Genomic DNA, 18,665 nt, shown 5'->3' with positions numbered 1-18,665 from the left:
TAAGAGAGAAAAATAAAAGATGACTTCTAGGTAGCAATTACATGAATACTGGTGCCATTTACTTCAATAAGGAAAGCTGGTGAAATAAATGATTTGGTGGGGGAAAATCAAAAGTCCTACTTAGACATTAAATATGATATATTTATTAGACATATTCAAGTGGAGATATCAAGTAGGGAGCTGGATATAAGAATCTAAATCTCAAAAGAAAAGTTGACTTTGGAGTTCTAAATGTTAGCATGAGCTTATAGATGGTTTTAAGATATGTGACAGCATGAGAGCTCTTAGAAGAAAGATATAGATGGATAAACTGTCCAGAGAATGAGTCCTATAAAAATAGGAAAATAAACCAACAAAGAGACTAAGCACAATTAGGAAACTGTAGTGTTTAAGAAGCCAATAAGGAAAAAGTTTTGAGTGGGAGGGAACAACTGTATCAAATGATGTTGGGAGGGCGAATAAGATGAGGACTGAGAATGACCCATTTACCTGTAAGAAGGCAGTCACTGGTGATCCTGACAAGTCAAATGGTAGAGAAGAAAGACTAACTGGAGAGGTGTCAAGAAAGAATGGAAGGAAAGTAATGTGAAGATAATAAAAATGGAGACTCCTCTAACAGAACTAGAGGACACAGTGCATAAGACTGCGTGTGAGTAGGTGTAACTGAGGTCAAAACAGGAATTCTTTTTTAACTTTCATTTTAAAAGGGGCAGAATTATAACATGTTATATGCTCTCACAAATAGTCTAGTAGAGAGGAAAAATATAAAGCTGGGGGAAGGGGTGACAACTATAAGAACAAAGTTCTTAAATAGACAAAAAAGAGTGGGTGTGGTACGCACATAGAGCTTAGGCCCTAAATAAAATAGAGACAGGTCATTCACTGGAATGGCAGTTACATATAACTGACTCCTTAACAATGAATTAGAATAAGCCACTTGGGAGCTATCCTATATAATAAAGAGCTAATATGCTAAGTAGACCAGACGGTGGAACATTCCGAACGACATTCCGGAATGACCAGTGGGCGGGGCCACGAGGGCCAAGCCCCTTGCACGAATTTCGTGCACCAGGCCTCTAGTATTATCTATATACAAAAAGCTGAATTCAAAATCCAGTATTCCTTCCAAGATTAAAATCTGTAAGAAGGAAAATAAATACAAGGCTAATATAACCTTTTAATTACTAAATCCAGTCAAATGCAAATCAGGAAGAGAGAAGTCTTTTTAATTCTTCTCAAGGGGTAAAACCTACCTGGACTCTCCACTCTCTTATAGTGGTATGGGTTGATACAAACTTCTTTTTGCTTAGATCCAAAAGGAAATTCACAAATATCCAATGGTTTTAACTCATGATGACTCTGCAAATCAGGCCAGCGCCAAACACGACAATATATAACGTGGGGTAAGCCTTTTCTGTGAGAAACCTGAAGGCGTCCGTCTAAAGATCTAGGAATAGTGACACATTTGCTCGGCTGTCCTGGACTGCTCAAGGCTTTCTCCAGTTCCTCCATGGCACCCTTTTTCTTTTTTAGCTTTTTCACCAAAGCATCGACTGCCTTTTCTGCCCATTTCTCCTCTTCATCACCTTGCTTCCAGCCCAACAATCGCTTTACTGCTGGACTAGTAAAAGAAAACAAGCTGGCCATTGACGTCATTTGATATCAATCTTCAGAGACCTTCTTGCAACTCAAAGTCAATGGCTACTGAGTGAACAGATCACAGATGACAAATTATACACAGGTCCAAAGCAGAAGTTCCAATTTAAAAGGGAGGAGTGACATTTATCTTCATAAGTGCCATAAGCTTTTTTCACTGGTTCAAGTCCTGAAAGACAAAGAGGGAAAAGGATAAGATCCCTAATTTAAATGGATACAATTAACATACATTAAAATCAATATAATTGAAAAGTATGTTATTGTTTAAATAAGAGCAGAAAAGCATTACAAAGTAAAACAAAAAACCTAAGTCCAGAAAGAAAAACTTTCTCTAAAGTCCTGTGACCACTCAATTCCTTCTTCTTAACATGAACAAATAATTCACAGGCAATGCCAAATGATAACCAATAGCAAAACCAGGTTGCTGTATTTTCTATGTATCGTTAAAAAGAAATAGCCTCTAGATTTTGATTCTTTTAGTTTCAGGCTAGTAAGCCCCCAAATGGCCTGCTTAGGTTTGATTCTGAAGTACTTTTCTTCTTTGAAACCCATGTTACATGCTATGTCAATTCTGAACATATGTCCTGATCTGAACAAAAGTCTTAAGAAAATCTAGCTCTTCCCTAAGGTCATTATTCTCTTTAAAATGTTTCACAGACTTATAAGGTTTGGGCAAAAGCCATGGTCTTATTCAAGTCATATTATTAAATGCAAATTAAAGTAACAGTTGTCATAAGATAAAATGCACCAAGCCCTCAAATAAATCCTAACACACATACTGTACTTTCCGGCGTATAAGACGACTGGGCGTATAAGATTTTCCTGGGTTAAAAAGTCATTTTATACGCCAGAAAATACGGCATATTGGACTATATTGATGGGATTAGATATAATGGATTAGATATATTGGACTACCGTATTTTCCGGCATATAAAACGAATTTTTAACCCAGGAAAATCTTATACGCCCAGTCGTCTTATACGCCAGAAAATTCGGTAATTGCCCCCAAAATGGAAAGTATCTATTTTTAGAACTAAGAATCCTATATATTAAAAGTCTAATATGCTAAGTGTCTAGTCCACCAGTCGGCCATTCAACCATCTATACCAGTGATGCGCAACCTTTTGAGCTTGGTGTGTCAAACTTCGCCAAAAAACTGAGCATAACTCGGGTAGTGTGTCACTTTGAGGAAAAAACATTATTTCGCAAATGTTTCATCCTCAGGAGCAGCAAATGTTTCATCCTCGGCATGCGGCCTGCCTCAGCGGCCGCGTGTCATCAGAAATGGCTACACGTGTCAGTGCTGACATGTGTGTCATAGGTTCGCCATCACTGATCTATACTAATAAAAGGGTAATATGCTAATTATACTGAGAGAACTTCCAGGAGACCTTCCGGATGTTCTTCTGGACAAAGCCATGGTGGCGAGGCCAAGGTAGATGTGGTTAGAGGCCAAGAGGGGAGGGCAGTTGTGGGTGATCAGGCCAGTGGGGGGGGGAGGGGGCGTTGGGGGTGATCAGGCCGGTGGGAAGCGGGGGGGAAGTTGGGGGTGAGCAGACCAGCAGGGGGCCAGTTGGGGGTGAGCAGGCCAACAGGGGGGAAGTTGGGGGCGAGCAGGCCAATGGGGAGGGAAGGTGGGGCGAGCAGGCCAGCGGGGGGTGGGGGGGGGCAGTTGGGGGCGAGTAGGCCAGCAAGGGGGGCAGTTGGGGGTGAGCACACTGGCATGGGGGGCAGTTGGGGGTGAGCAGGCTGGCGGCAGGGGGCAGTTGGGGGAGAGCCGGATGGCAGGCAGAGTGGTTAGGGGCAATCAGGCAGGCAGGCAGGCAGACAGGTGAGCGGTTAGGAGCCAGCAGTCCCGGATTGCGAGAGGGAAGTCCAACTGCCGGTTTAGGCCCGATCCCTGTAAACCAGCAGTAGGACATTCTTCGAGGGGTCCCAAATTGGAGAGGGTGCAGGCCGGGCTGAGGGACACCCCCCCCCCGCCCCCGTGCATGAATTTCATGCACTGGGCCCCTAGTTCAAAGCATAATATGCTAATGATATACTAAGGCTGCTCAACTGCTCGCTATGATGTGCACTGACCATCAGGAGGCAGACACTTCAACCAGTAGGTTAGCTTGCTGCTGGGGTCCGGACGATCGGGATTGAGCGAGACAGGCTGGACATGCTCTGGAGCCATCCTGCAGTCCCTCCCCAGCCTGCCAACCTCCCGCATCCCTTTCTGGCCCCGATTGTGCACTGGTAGAGTCCCTCGGCCTGCCCTGCACTCTCTCACAATCTGGGACCCCTAGGGGATGTTGGAGAGACGGTTTCCGCCCGATCCCGCAGGAACAACCAGTTGCTATGATGTGCACTGACCAACAGGGGGCAGATGTTCAACACAGGAGCTGCCCCCAGCCCACAGGCCCCAGGCCAGCCAAGGCAGGTGCTAGTGGGGGTCCCCTGTTTGCCCTGCCGGTCGCCCCACAAAGGGAGGCAACCGGCAGTGGCGGCAGCGGCAGGGGGCAGGGCTGACGAGCAGGGGCGGCGGCAGCGGCAGGGGGCAGGGCAGCCAAGGCAGGTGCCACCGGGGGCCCCCTGATCGCCCCGCCAGTAGCCCCACAGATTGGTCCTGATCGCTGGCCAGACCTAGGGACCCTACCCATGCACGAATTTTGTGCACCATGCCTCTAGTACTGAATAAATTTAAAGATAATTCAAAGTTTAACCAAGAAAAGGACAGTTTATAATTTTATAATTCCTACTGCCTTCTGTGAGCACATTAACTTAAATGAACCTGCTCCAGGCAGACCACTACTCTGCACCATTAAGAAGCTCTTGGAGTTAATGACAAGAGGAAATGATGTGCAGTGGCACTCCACTGATAAGAGTGGGTACAATCCCCTTTGGTAACTACACAGCCAACTGCAGATAATGAGCAACCAGTGAAGTAGCAGAAGTAATGTTGGAAAAAAGGTATCAGTAATAGATACTTTATAAACTGAAAAGTGCTATTCAAATGTGAATTATGAACATTAGTATTCAAAGGAGGAAGAGTGAAGATTTCAAATATTGGTTAGATCTTGTCTCTGTCTAATATACCTACCACTATACTATACACACTTTCTGATCCAACCCCAATCCCTGCACCTCTGCCCATCTGTGTCTTTCAAGAGAAATCTCAGTCATCCTTAATGATAAGCTCAAACCCATCCCCTTTTGTAAAAAATTCCTTTACTCCTCCACCCTAAAGAGGCTATGGCCATTTATTATACTTATTATAATTAATAAATAATACCTGAAATGATAAAAACATATCTTAACTTCCCAAATGGAATACAAAATCTTCCCAGGAACAAGTCTTCAGCACCTGGCACTATGCCATGTGCCATACCACATATTAAGGGAGTATATAATGAATGGCCATTGATTTTTCTATCAACTGTACCTTGCAATTAAAAAGATAACTTCAAATTTTAAATCCAGGTGACTAAGATAATGACAATTCCATTAACAGAATTAAGGATACTAAGAAAGTGGCTTAGTCAGCAGAGAAGATGGTTAACTCTATTGGGAAAAGGGACATGACTGGAGATATAGGTTTAGCAAAGAAAAGATGAGAAACAGATTTAGGATTTTGTACAAAGAGCTGAAACAGTAAAGAAAATGTAGTTTTTCAACAGAATAAAAAGAGCAGTAGGTAAATACCCGAATATTAGGGAACATTCACTGGTAGAAAAGAGGAGAAAGAGTTATTGATAAAGTATCACTATGAGGAAGATCTTAGAACTAGATACAAAGATATTGTGGAAGGTTAAACACAAGAGAGAGTTTAGAAAGCATGTGAACAAAGAAAAGGCCAATGACTTCATGAATGGTGAATGGTGATGTCATTAGTTAGACTTCAAGAGACTGGCTTCAAAAAGAATAAGGAGTGTCAGATTTTAAAACCTAAGACTCATGCTTTCTTGAAACTAGCACTAGGGTCCTGGCCAGTGTGCCTCAGTTGGTTGGAGCGTCATCTCACGCACCAAAGGGTCTCCTGTTCAATTCCCAGTCAGGGTACATAACCAGGTTGTGGGTTCGATCAACAGATGGATGTTTCTCTCTCTCTTTCTCACTCTCCCTCTCCCTCACCCTTCCTTTCTCTCTAAAATTAATTTTTTTAAAAAATAAAAAACTAGCCCTGACTGGTTTGGCTCAGTGGATAGAGCGTCGGCCTGCGGACTGAAGGGTCCCAGATTCGATTCCGGTCAAGGGCATGTGCCTTGGTTGCGGGCACATCCCCAGTAGGGGGTGTGCAGGAGGCAGCTGATCGATGTTTCTCTCTCATCGATGTTTCTAGCTCTCTATCCTTCTCCCTTCCTCTCTGTAAAAAAAATCAATAAAATGTATATTTTTAAAAAAATAAAAATAAAAAAATAAATAAAAAACTAGCACTACGAAAAGGGTAGGGACAAATCTTACACTCAACTCTTTAAATACAGAATGATATAAATTTACTCAACTACTTTGGAAAATTGTTTGACAATATTTATTAATACTAAACATAAATTCCTAGGACCAAACTATTCCATTCCTAAAAGACATGATGGATCTCATGGATATAATACTGAAGAATTCAGATACAAAATATTAAACATTATATTATTCCATCTATATGACATTCGAAAAGAGGAAAAACTAACCAACGTCATTAGAGGCAATAATGTTACTAATATGAGGGACAAGAGAGACTTCTGAGGAGCTATAAATTTTCTATATCTTTATTTGGGTGACAACATAAATGTACACATATGTAAAAGTTCACTGAGTTATACACGTAAGGTTTATATACTTTATTATAAGATATACTTCAATATAAAAAAAACTTTTAAAAATTTACTAGTGAGCAGATCACCTATAAAATTAGTTCGCATTCACTAGCATCTCCATCCATCATCATAAACCATGAGTAAAACTGCAAATTTGCAAAAACTGTAAAATTTCACAAAGTTTATTAAAATGATAGCAAAAATGTTGGGCGTGGGATTTAATTTTACCCTACTACTCTACAAGCAAATAAGTAAGTTCCACAACATACATGAGACTCCTGGATCAGAGACAAAGGACTTTATTACCCATGGCACAGCAAGCAGTATTAGCATCAGATTTGCAATTCACTTTGCCTCTAAAACCCATGGTAGTGATGCATGGTCCAGATGGATGAAACTCCTGTAGTAGGTTTGCAGTGATGTAGAACAGAGCTTCAGGAATTTATCACTTTTGTAGTGATCGGTAAACAAGTCTATTGTTTGTAGAGAAAGAATAACTTGACTATCAAAGGATTAACAGAGGTTCTTGGGGAAAGCAATATATATTTTTATGGATATTTTTGCAAAAAAACAAAAATCCTCTTAATGTCAGCACCACAAATGTCATGTTTGATAGGATCCTATATTATGCTACTAAATTATTTTGTGAGAAGAAAGAAGCCTACCCATTCACACTTGATTCATTCTTTGTTCATTATAAAATTAATGCTTGTTTATAATTATAACCTAATGTTTATCCAAAATTTTAATTTTTCATGATAAAGTCCCAATCAGATCTTTTAGTCACAATTTAGTATGAAAATACTAATCTGCATTTTAAATGTTTTCATTTTAAATGAGCATTTTCCTAAACCACTTATCATTAGTTCACAAAGACCTAAATGTAACATGTGCTTTTCTTGAAGACTTAATTATCATTATGAACCTGTTACTGTGCTGTGTTGGAAATCCACTATATGAAGCATGGAGAATAGGATGCATAGTTACTGACTGACGTGGGATGATGCTCCAACCAAATGAATAGATGAAAGTGCACGAAAGATTTTGAAAAGGTAGACTTTTAGACACAACTTTCTTCAAAAAAACACACAACAATAACACAGTTATTTCAAGGATTTCAACAGCATCTTTTCCTTGGTTATGAAAGAATTTCTCATTAAGTATACAAAATCAATTGCTAAAGCAAAGAAAATAATATTCCTTAGAGGAGGAGGAGAAGGAGACCACTAACATTTATTAAATACTCACTATGCCAAGCACTGTTAAGGGTTCAAATTCTGGATCTAACGCACCTGTATCCTCATTCTTCCCTATTTTATATAGTGAATGTAAGTTCTGAGAATTAACTCAGAGATGTTAGGAGGTGAAAAAATTGCAGCTTTCCTTTTCTCCTCTCCCAAAGTCCTTTCTGATGATCCCCATCACCTCCCGCCATTATCTATTGCCCCCCCCCTTCTCTTTTGTTCTCATTTCTTTGACTCCTCATTTCTTGCCTCCTCTTTCTCCATTCCTCATAGCTTCTTCCACATTCCTCAGTGCTGGTTTTGGAGAAGCTTAACTACTACCTAATGATGTATAAACTAACTAACGAAAATGCACTTTTCTTCTATCTTCAAAAGGACCCAATTAGCACACAGTGTGTAATTTGTATCTTTAGTACTTTCATGTGCTCCAGTGCTTCCTTACCTATGAGTTCTCTTCAAGTAGAAGAGAAGATATATTTTGACAGCCCAGATATTTGAGACAATGCTCTACATGAAAACCTGACTTCTGAGAGAATTCCTACTTGTGCCTCTGCCATCCTCATCCTGGGTCACTAACACATTAAAGCTATCCTGAAGTACACCATTGGGAATAATATATGTTATTATTTTTAAAGGTGATGTATTTAGTTCCTAAGAAAACAACAAAAAAAGTAGATTTCAAGAAACCTAAATCATAGATTTTCTTTTGCAATAACCTTCATAAGAAGCAAATGTAAAAATTACTACTTGCAAATATTAAAGCCTTATTTCAATAGCACAATTAGGGATAGAAGACAAATTCTATTTTCTCTTTTTTGCTCTTACGCAGGCTATACTAAACCAACGTTTTTAGAATGTAAAAAAAGACTGAATATTATTGAACCTTTTCCTTAAAAGCCAAGACTTGTTACAATGACAGTGGGCTAACCAAGAAGTTAATAAAACAAAAAATAAATGAAACTGAACAGTGCCCAAGACATCTTTCATGCAATTTATATTTCTAGCTTAAAAACCAGAGAATCCCCCTGCCACCCTATCTAAAATCCCATTGAGAAATAAATACACAGGACAATCTGTGTACAGTGAGTCAGTCAATTATCAATATTGCAGTTTGAGTGAATATAATAAATCTAGTAGTCAAACACTATCACACTTAGATCTATAAATAGAATTATCCCAATATAACTGAAAAACGGAAGGAAAAAAGGTAAAAAGATTATATACTTGTGAATTAAACTGCTTAAGGAGAATTAACTGTGTTATAAATGACTAGAGACAGACAAAAAGTGAAGGGCTTATTAGCAAATATACAAAAAGCCAAGCTCTGACAGGCCCCCGTCTCCCCCAAACACACACACACTACATGGAGGTTAATAAAAGCCTTAAGGATGAGACGTGGATAACTGTTCATCATATTAGCACAAATTTTGGGAGCAACAATCAAAAGGTATAACAATCTACAATTCACAGTCCAGTTGGTAATAAAGGTAAAGAACAAGGAAAACCAAGTATCACTTAAGCCAAATGAGGCAGGAGAGACTAGGAGGATACAATTAACCAGTTTGTGAAGCAAAAGGTTAAAGCATCACCACAGAATAAATGCCAAACAGGGAAAGACTGAATTCAAGGCTAAGGAGTCAGGCTGCTGGAAGTAATCCTATGCGCATGTAGAGTTCCACCTAAGCAGAAAGATAAGTTCAAAGAGGCATTTGAAGGAGACAAAATGGCAGAATAGGAAGATGGAAAACATAGTAGTAATCCCAACTATGAAAGGAAGATATACAAGGGTGGTGGTACTCAGAACAAGGTAAGTGATGAAAGCAGAGATATAGATAAGGAAGGAATATGTGAGAGATATTACAAATAAACAATCAATAAGACTTGGTGAGTACCTAGAATAGAAACAGGGGCAAACAAAAAAGGTAAAGTTTAAAAGCTGAAAGAATAAAGATACCATTTACCTAAACAGAGGAATTCTAGTTAAAGCCAAGTTGAGGCAAGAAGCTGATGGTAGAGGGATATAAGGAAGCAAGCACCTATGCAGCTTCAAGAAGATATGACATTAAAGCTCATGAGAAGAGGAATGAGTATGTAGATTTGGGGGATCATATTAACAGAAGTGAGAGTAGAATCTATAAGAGTAGATATTTGATTCATTCAAATTTTATTGGGTACCTAATAAGCCAGGAATACACTGTGCTAGAAACTCAGGCTTAAAGAACACTATCTGTAACCTCAAAGATTTTAAAGAGTAATGGGGAAAAAGAGAAGGCGCAATGAAGAACTTAATATACTATTTAGCACATCACTTAGTTTCACTATAGACTTACTTCCATATGATAGCCAACTGAGATAGAACATTAAAATAGAGAGTAAAAAATATGTATACAAGCCCAGAAGGCTAGTAACTGAACACATAGGAATATGTGCTTCTTACATGAATCAGAACTTGGAGAGACTTAAACAACTATGGTTGGCCTTTTATAGTTGACCTCTGGTTTATGAAGACCTGATGAGATGACTCTCACATTGATACGTTTTGTCATTTCATACAGAAATGACCTCAGCTAGAAAGAAAACTGTGATAATAGTAAGAATTAGAACTTGCTCCATGTGTTAGGTTCCCTGAGTTCTGAAAAACTGCAACTATTGATAGAACAATAACACAGAACAGTATCTCGGAAATCCAAAAAATGCAGTGGTACCTCCACCATACATGAAACCCTTATAAAATTAACTAGAAGCCCGGTGCACAAAATTCGTGCACAGAGGGGGTTGTCCCTCAGCCCAGCCTGTACCCTCTCCAATCTGGGACCCCTCGAGGGATGTCCGACTGCCCGTTTAGGCCCGAAACCCAGTAGGATTGGGCCTAAACGGGCAGTCGGACATCCCTCTCACAATCCAGGACTGCTGGCTCCCAACTGCTTGCCTGCCTGCCTTCCTGATTGCTCCTAACTGCTTCTGCCTGCCAGCCTGATCACCCTCTAACCACTCTGCTGCCAGCCTGGTTGATGCTTAATTGCTCCCCTGCCAGCCTGTTTGCCCCAAACTTACCTCCTCTGCTGGCCTGGTCACCCCTAACTGCCCTCTCCTGCAGGGTTGATCACCTCCAACTGCCCTCCCTTGCAGGCCTGGTCCCAACTGCCCTCCATGTCAGGCCTGGTCCCTCTCAACTGCCCTCCCTTGCAGGCTGGGTGCCTCCCAACTGCCTACCTCTGCTGGCCATCTTGTTGTGGCCATCTTGTGTCCACATGGGAGCAGGATCTTTGACCACATGGGGGCGGCCATCTTGTATGTTGGAATGATGGTCAATCTGCATATTACTCTTTTATTAGATAGGACAGAGGCCTGGTGCAGGAGTGGGGGCCAGCTGGTTTGCCCTGAAGGGTGTCCCAGATCAGGATGGGGGTTCCCTTGGGGCGTGGGGCGGCCTGAGCAAGGGGCCTGTGGTGGTTTGCAGGCCAGCCACGCCCCCTGGCAACCCAAGCGGAGGCCCTGGTATCTGGACTTTATTTTCCTTCTACAATTGAAACTTTGTAGCCTGGAGTGGAGCCAAGCCTGGGGTTCCCTCCGCGGCTGGCAGCCATTTCTGTTGGGGTTATAATTGAAACTTTGTAGCCTTAAGTGGAAGCTGGGCCCGGACAGGATGTGCGGAAAGCTTTCTTTCCCCTGTTGCCACCGACAACCCTGGCTTGCTCTCTCAAGCTCCGTTCTGCCGCCATTTCTGTTGGAATTTGTTTGCCTTCTATAATTGAAACTTTGTAGCTTGAGTGGAGGCTTAGGCCTGCAACAGCTCGCGGAAAGCTTGGTTTGCTCTGTTACCTGGGAAACCTTGCTCTCTGTGGCTGTAGCCATCTTGGTTGGGTTAATTTGCATACTTGCTCTGATTGGCTGGTGGGCATGGCTTGTGGGTGTGTTGAAGGTATGGTCAATTTGCATATTACCTTTTTATTAGGTAGGATAGATAACATGTATTACAAAAGAATCTATCACATTACAAACATACACACTCACACATACATCTCTGATTTCACCTCAAACATTCCTTCTTCAGGGAAGCCTTCCCAGACCACCATGTCTAGGTAAAATTCCTCTATTATATCACATACCTCTATTTGGTAGCACTTGTACCTTTATTTTTACATCTATCTGTCCAGCTCTGCAAGAAAGTAAGTTCTGGAAAAATGTAAATGAGAGCAGCCATATCTGTTTTTACTCGTCGCTATAAACCGAGTGACACATGTGCTCAGTAATTATTTGTTTAATAAATGAAAAGAGAACCTGCATAAAGAGTTTTGAAAGGGTAGGGGCAGGGATACAAAACACTTTCTGCTTCATACAATTCTGTACTTCTTAAAATAAACATGTACTTTTGCAAAGTCAGGGGGAAAAACAGATTTTAAAACCAAAGTATAGCTGTACCTCAGCCATCCTATATAATAAAAGCCTAATATGCTAAGTGTCTGGTTGTCCTGTCGGCCATTCAACCAATCAAAGCATAATATGCTAATGATATGCTAAGGCTGCTAAACCACTCACTATGACATGCACTGACCACCAGGGGGCAGACAGTCGACTGGTCGACCAGTCGCTATGACGTGCACTGACCACCAGGGGCAGACGCTCCGACTGGTAGGTTAGCTTACTGCTAGGTCCAACCGATCAGGGCTGATCGAGATGGGCCGGACATGCCCTGGAGCCTTCCCGCGGTCCCTCCCTGGCTGGCCAACCTCCCGCACCCCACCCTGGCTCCGACCCTGCACCGGTGGGGTCCCTCAGCCTGGCCTGCACCCTCTCACAATCTGGGCTGAGAGACCTCGCCCCCCTCCCCCGAGTGCACAAATTTGTGCACTCGGCCTCTAGTATTAAAATACTTACTAAAGAGGGATTACATTACAAGAGTCATTCATATTTCAAAAGAATTCCCTTCATTATATTTAGGGTTATACAAGTTTAGAAGTTGAAATTTAAATCAATTAGAAACTAGGGTAAAATACTTTCTGCTCTGAATAAATACTAGTAAGAATTCATTTTTCCAAAGCATTTCTCTTCCTGCCTGGAAATGTCTTTTGTACCTCAGATATGTTACAAATGCCATTCTCTTCCTGGACCACTCTTCTCAAGCTCCAACCACTAATTTCTAGACCTCTCTTCATTTAGACCTCAACTTTAGCTACGTTCCCACAGACCTTCCCTGACCACCCTATAACCCTATATAAATACTATGTTCATCTCCTTCACTATATTAAGCTATTTGTAATTATCTGTTGGTTTACTTGATTTTTGTCTCCTATTAGAATGTAATATTTAAGAAGCAGTATAAAGCATATTCAGAGAACTTATTAAATTCAAGTTACTCATTCAAAAGTACACTTATTGAGGTAGCATTCTAGGAGCTGGGAATATTTAAGTGAATAAAGAAGACCAAATCCTTGTCTTCATGTAGCTTACATTCCAATGGAGGGAAACAGACAACATACAATAAATAAGTGATACAATAGGGTTTGTTAGGTAAAAAGCGTGATGGGGAAAAATAAAGCAGAGTGGGATAGAAAAGGCATGTTGTGGGAGAAGTATAATTTTCAATAGGTTGGACAGGCCTCACTGAGAAGGTGTCAACTGAGTCAAAACTTTAAGGAAATAAAAGCATTACAGGCAAAGGCAACACAAAGATTCCAAGTTGGGAGCATACCTGGCACACTCACATTACTGCAAGACTAGGGTAGCCTGAGAATAAAGTGAACAAGGAGGGGGAAATAAGGAGTGGGGTCAAACAGGTAGATGACACAGACTGGTCATACTGGATACAGTAAGGGCTTTGGCATTCACTATAAGTGAAATTCAGACCCCATTTGAGAGCTCTGAGTGGAAACATGACATTATTAAACAACTAGAGGCCCAGTGCATAGATTCGTGCATCAGTGGGGTCCCTCAGCCTGGCCTGCAGAGATCGGGCTGAAACTGGCTCTCCAACATCCCCCAAGGGGTTCCGGATTGAGAGAGGGTGAAGGCCAGGCCGAGGGACCACCCCCCCTCGCCTCCCCCCCCCCCCCCGCCCCGTGCACGATCGGGGCCGGGGAGGGACTGCGGGAGGGCTCCAGGATGTGTCCAGCCTGCCTTGAGCAGTCCCGATCGGCCGGACCCCAGCATCAAGCCAACCTACTGTTCAAAGCGTCTGCCCGCTGGTGGTCAGTGCGCATCATAGCGAGTGGTTGAACCATGGAACAGTCGGATACTTAGTCTATCAGGCTTTTATTATATACGATTACTCTGGCTGATGTGTTGAGAATAAACTGGGGGAGTGGGGTCAGCAAGGATAAAACCAGGGGGACCAGTTCAGAGTTAAAGGAATCTAGGTGATATGACGATGGCTTAGACCAGGGAGATAGCAGTGAAGAGGTGAGAAGTAGACAATATCACATATATTTTGGGAGATAATAGGTTTCCTGATAGAATAGATAAGGGGAATGTGACAGAGGAGTCAACAGTGATTATAAAGCTCCTGAAAAAATGGGATTTGTCATCAACTGATTTGGGGAATGGTAATAATGAAGCTGAAGATCAGGAGTCCCATTTTATGTACATTAAATGTATGAATAAAATGTTGTTAAGCTTCACCAGGCTTCCAATTCAAATGAACTCATATTAATATCAAGAACCCAAAGGTCCTGTTCTTACTTGGAGGTACCTGATTAGGACCTCCTGACCAACTCCCATAAACACATACAAACCACCCTCAACACTCTCCTATAGACAGACAGACACAGAGACACATACCGCTACTGCTCATGCCCAAACTTAAGAGGTAAATTCATAGCAACAGCTACTTCACTTTTTGCTCCAACATCTCTCTAATTGTTTCAATCCAAAATAGAAAGCAAACAAACCAATTCAAAAACCTCGCCCAACACTTTAGCCAAAACAAAATCTCCTGAGCATATCAACCCATGAAATTAAAGGCCCATATGGGTCACAACCCACCATCTTCTCAGCCAAACCTGTACAAACAATTGCAGGATGAGGTTTAAAAAACAAATTACTCATTACCACAAAATTCAGATTCATCAGGTGAAAGTAGGGTCCTATCTCCCACATTTTAACACGAGTCCCAAGTTATGTAGCAGGTTTGAGAACCAAGGACTTTAAGATCACCTGCAATAGAAGAAAGTCACTTGCCTATATACTAAATTCAAGGGTAACTTTTTTGCGGTTGTTGGTGGTAAAACTTAAAAAATATCTTACCCTTGTGGTTCTAATATCAATAGTAGTCACCAAGTATCAGCAAGACACCCCCTTACCACCACCACCACTGTCAAACCAATCTTAGACCCAGGTCTATAACTATGACAAAATATGTAAGCCACAACCATGCTGCAGGCAGAGAAGATAAAGAAACCAAGAACAAGTTTACCCACAAGGTCTCCTAGATTCAGAAATCTTATTCTTTAAGGAAACATTTATAAGGAAGAGGAGATATAATCACATGAGCATCAAAATCATTTTCTTAAAGAAACACTTAAATCACCACTTTTACCAGCAGTGATCCCAATTTCCAAAGGCATCAAAAAGTTTTCATAGTGGTTGAGAATTATTCAAAGCCATTCAGGAGCTGAACTCATGGTCCCTCATACTTTTCACAGCATAATTTTCTTGCCTAGCCTCTCTTTGTGCCCACACAAGTCTATACTTTTTTTATCTCCCACATCCAGACTTTTGCTTCCCAGTTTTTAATCACTCTTTAAACTTCATCTGCTCCTCTAAGTCCTCTAATTAAGCAGAGCCTGATCTAGATATATCACTCACCCCCACAGAGCCTGCAAGATTCCCTACATTACTACCAGATGTATTCAAGTATACTTGTATAGGCCTGTAGGCACAGGAATAGACACAGAGCTGGTCAATCTTTATAGTGCTTTCCTTTAAATTATAAAATCATCAAGGACGGATACCAAATCATTATATTACGTGTCTCTAGAGCACAAAGTGCTAATTTGTGTACACAAGATATATTCCAGTGTTTTATGAAGATGTTCCACAGATATCTCATGTGCACTCCAGAGTTCAAGTCACCTACTTAAAAGAAAAGATAGCAAATATGGCTCTGGATACCTTTTCAGCTCTAGGCAGTATTCATGTAATTTACACTTTCAACCCCCAAGAGTGGAAATGGTCAGTGAATTAAGCAGGCACTCACTTAAGTGAGCAGAAAGATGTGAATAGTGGAAAGAAAATTAAAGGCTACGCTTTGAAATATGTCTGCAGTGCCCCCATTTCCTGAGAACATACAAACCAGAATAACTAGATCTCAAGTTATACAACCTACCAGATAGATGATAGGCAGATCCTAACACATCATGAAAACAAAATTGAACAAAACAAAACTTGCCTTGAAAGCACCAACCATATTCTGAGGTCACAGTTAAATCTGAAAAATGTGAGACTTCCCAGGACTCCAGTTGCTATGCTCAGAGAAAGGTGGGAAGGTGACACCAGTTTTATTTTTCTCACTATTATTTTCAGTCATAACAAAATAACATATATGGAAATCAAAAGAAAAAATCCAATTAAAACCTAAAAACAGATCAAACTATTTCCAAATTTCTACAGAATACACCAGTCTGTAAATTATATATACATTATAGTCAGAGACTGGTGTACCAAAGAATTCAAGAAAAAAAAACTTGTTTACAAAATGTACTTTAACAACTAGTTTCCAAAAGTGAATTACAATTATAGTAGTGCACACACAGAACTGTCTAATAAAAAATTCCTTAAGATCAGAGCAGAAATAAACAAAATAGTCTAAAAAAAACAATACCAAAGATTAATGAAACCAAGAGCTGATTCTTTGAAAAGAGAAACAAGAATGGCAAACCTTTAACCAGACTCATCAAGGAAAAAAGAGAGAAGACCCAAATAAGTAAAATCAAAAATTAAAGAGAAGTAACCACTGACACCAAAGAAATACAAAGGAGTGTAGGAAATATTAAGAACAACTATATGCCAACAAATTGGACAATCTGGAAGAAATGGAAAAATTCCTAGAAACATACAATCTTCCAAAACTGAATCAGGGATAATCAGAAAATCTGAATAGACTGATTACAACTAATGAAATTGAAGCAGTAAAAACAAACAAAAAACTCTCAACAAACAAAAGTCCTGGACCAGATGGCTTTACAGGATAATCTCACCAAACATTCAAAAACTACCACCTATCCTTCTCAAACTATTCCAAAAAATTCAAGTGAAGGGAAGACTCCCACACTCATTTTACAAGGCCAGTATTATCCTAATTCCAAAACCAGATAAAGATACAAAGAAAGAAAAGTATAGGCCAATATCCCTGGTGAACATAAATGCTAAAATCCTTAACAAAATATTAGCAAACTATCACAGCAGCATATTAAAAAGATCAAACACCATGATAAAGTGTGATTTATTCCTGGGATTCAAGGTTGGTACAACATCTGCAAATCAATTAAATGTGGTACATCACATAAACAAAAAGAAGGATAAAATTCATATGATCATATCAATAGATGCCGGAAAAGCATGTGATAAAATCCAGCACCCATTTATGATAAAAACTCTCAGCAAAGTGGGAAAAGAGGGAACACACTTCAACACAATAAAGGCCATATATGATAAACCCAAAGCCAACATCAAACTCAATAGGCAACAAGACATGGATGTTTGTTTTCACCACTCTTACTCAATACAGTACTGGAAGTCCTAGCCACAACAATCAGGTAAGAATACAAGGCAGCCAAATTGGAAAGGAAGAAGTAAAACTGTCATTTGTATATGACATGATACTATATAGAGAGAACTATCTAAAAATTCCACCAAAAAACTATTAGAACTGATAAATTAACTCAGCAAAGAAGCAAGACACAAAATAAATATCCAGAAATCATTATTGGTACATTTCTATATACCAATAATGAACTATCAGAAAAGGAAATGAAGAAAACAATCCTATTTATAATTGCATCAAAAAAAACAACCACCACCTAGGAATCAATTTAACCAACAATGTCAAAGACCTGTACTCAGAAAATTATAAGACACTGAAGAAAGAAATTGAAGAAGATACAAATAAGTAGAAGCACATACCGTGTTCATGGTTAAGAAGAATTCATTGATAAAATATCCATAATACCCAAAGCAATTTATAGATTCAACACAATTCCTATTGAGATACCAATGGCATATTTCACAGAACTAGAACAAATATTCCAAAAATGTATATGGCACCACAAAAGACCCTGGATAGCAGCAGCAATCTGAGAAAGAACAAAGTTGGACAAATCACTCTACCTGGTATCAAACTATACTACAAGGTCACAATAATCCAAACAGCATGGTACTGACATAAAAACAGATATAGATCAATGGAACAAAATAGAGCGCCCAGAAATAAACCCACACCTTTATGGTCAATTAATATTTGACAAAGGATCAAGAACATACAATGGGATAAAGACAGACTATTCAATAAACGGTGTTGGGAAAATTGGACAGATACATGCAAAAAAGTGAAACCAGACCACCTTCTTATACTATACACAAGAATAAACTCAAAGACTTAATTGTTAGACTTGAAACCATAAAAATCCTAGAAGAAAACACAGGCAGTAATATCTTGAACATTTCTCAAGCAATATTTTTTCTAATGTATCTCCTCAGGCAAGGGAAACAAACAAAAACAAATAAACAAATGGGACTACATCAAACTAAAAAGTTTTTGCACAGCAAAGGAAACCATTAATAAAATGAAAAGACAACCCACTGAATGGGAGAACATATTCACCAATGATACATCTGATAAGAGGTTAATATCCAAAATTTATAAAGAATTTATACAATTCAACAACAACAAAAAACAATCTGATTAAAAAATGGACAAAGGGCTCTGTCCAGCGTTGCTCAATGGTTAGAGAGCGGGCCCCACCTACCTAAGGGTCTT

At 40.1% G+C, this 18,665-nt stretch overlaps 1 protein-coding gene across 2 annotated transcripts in view; it reads right to left on the bottom strand.

The window, feature by feature from the left end:
- SMAD5 (SMAD family member 5) overlaps positions 1-18,665 on the bottom strand; it is a 47,506-nt gene that overhangs the window by 23,648 nt on the left and 5,193 nt on the right. For both annotated transcript variants that reach the window (XM_028148064.2, XM_054717879.1), the window contains one exon: positions 1,254-1,825. In XM_028148064.2, the coding sequence (XP_028003865.1) occupies positions 1,254-1,656 (403 nt within the window). In that variant the 5' untranslated portion in view covers positions 1,657-1,825. The remainder of the gene's footprint in view (positions 1-1,253; positions 1,826-18,665) is intronic.

The sequence above is a fragment of the Eptesicus fuscus genome, chromosome 6 (assembly GCF_027574615.1).
Source record: "Eptesicus fuscus isolate TK198812 chromosome 6, DD_ASM_mEF_20220401, whole genome shotgun sequence".
NCBI lineage: Eukaryota > Metazoa > Chordata > Mammalia > Chiroptera > Vespertilionidae > Eptesicus > Eptesicus fuscus.
Note: the sequence above shows the minus strand (reverse complement) of the source record. Positions and strands in the feature narration are given on the sequence as shown.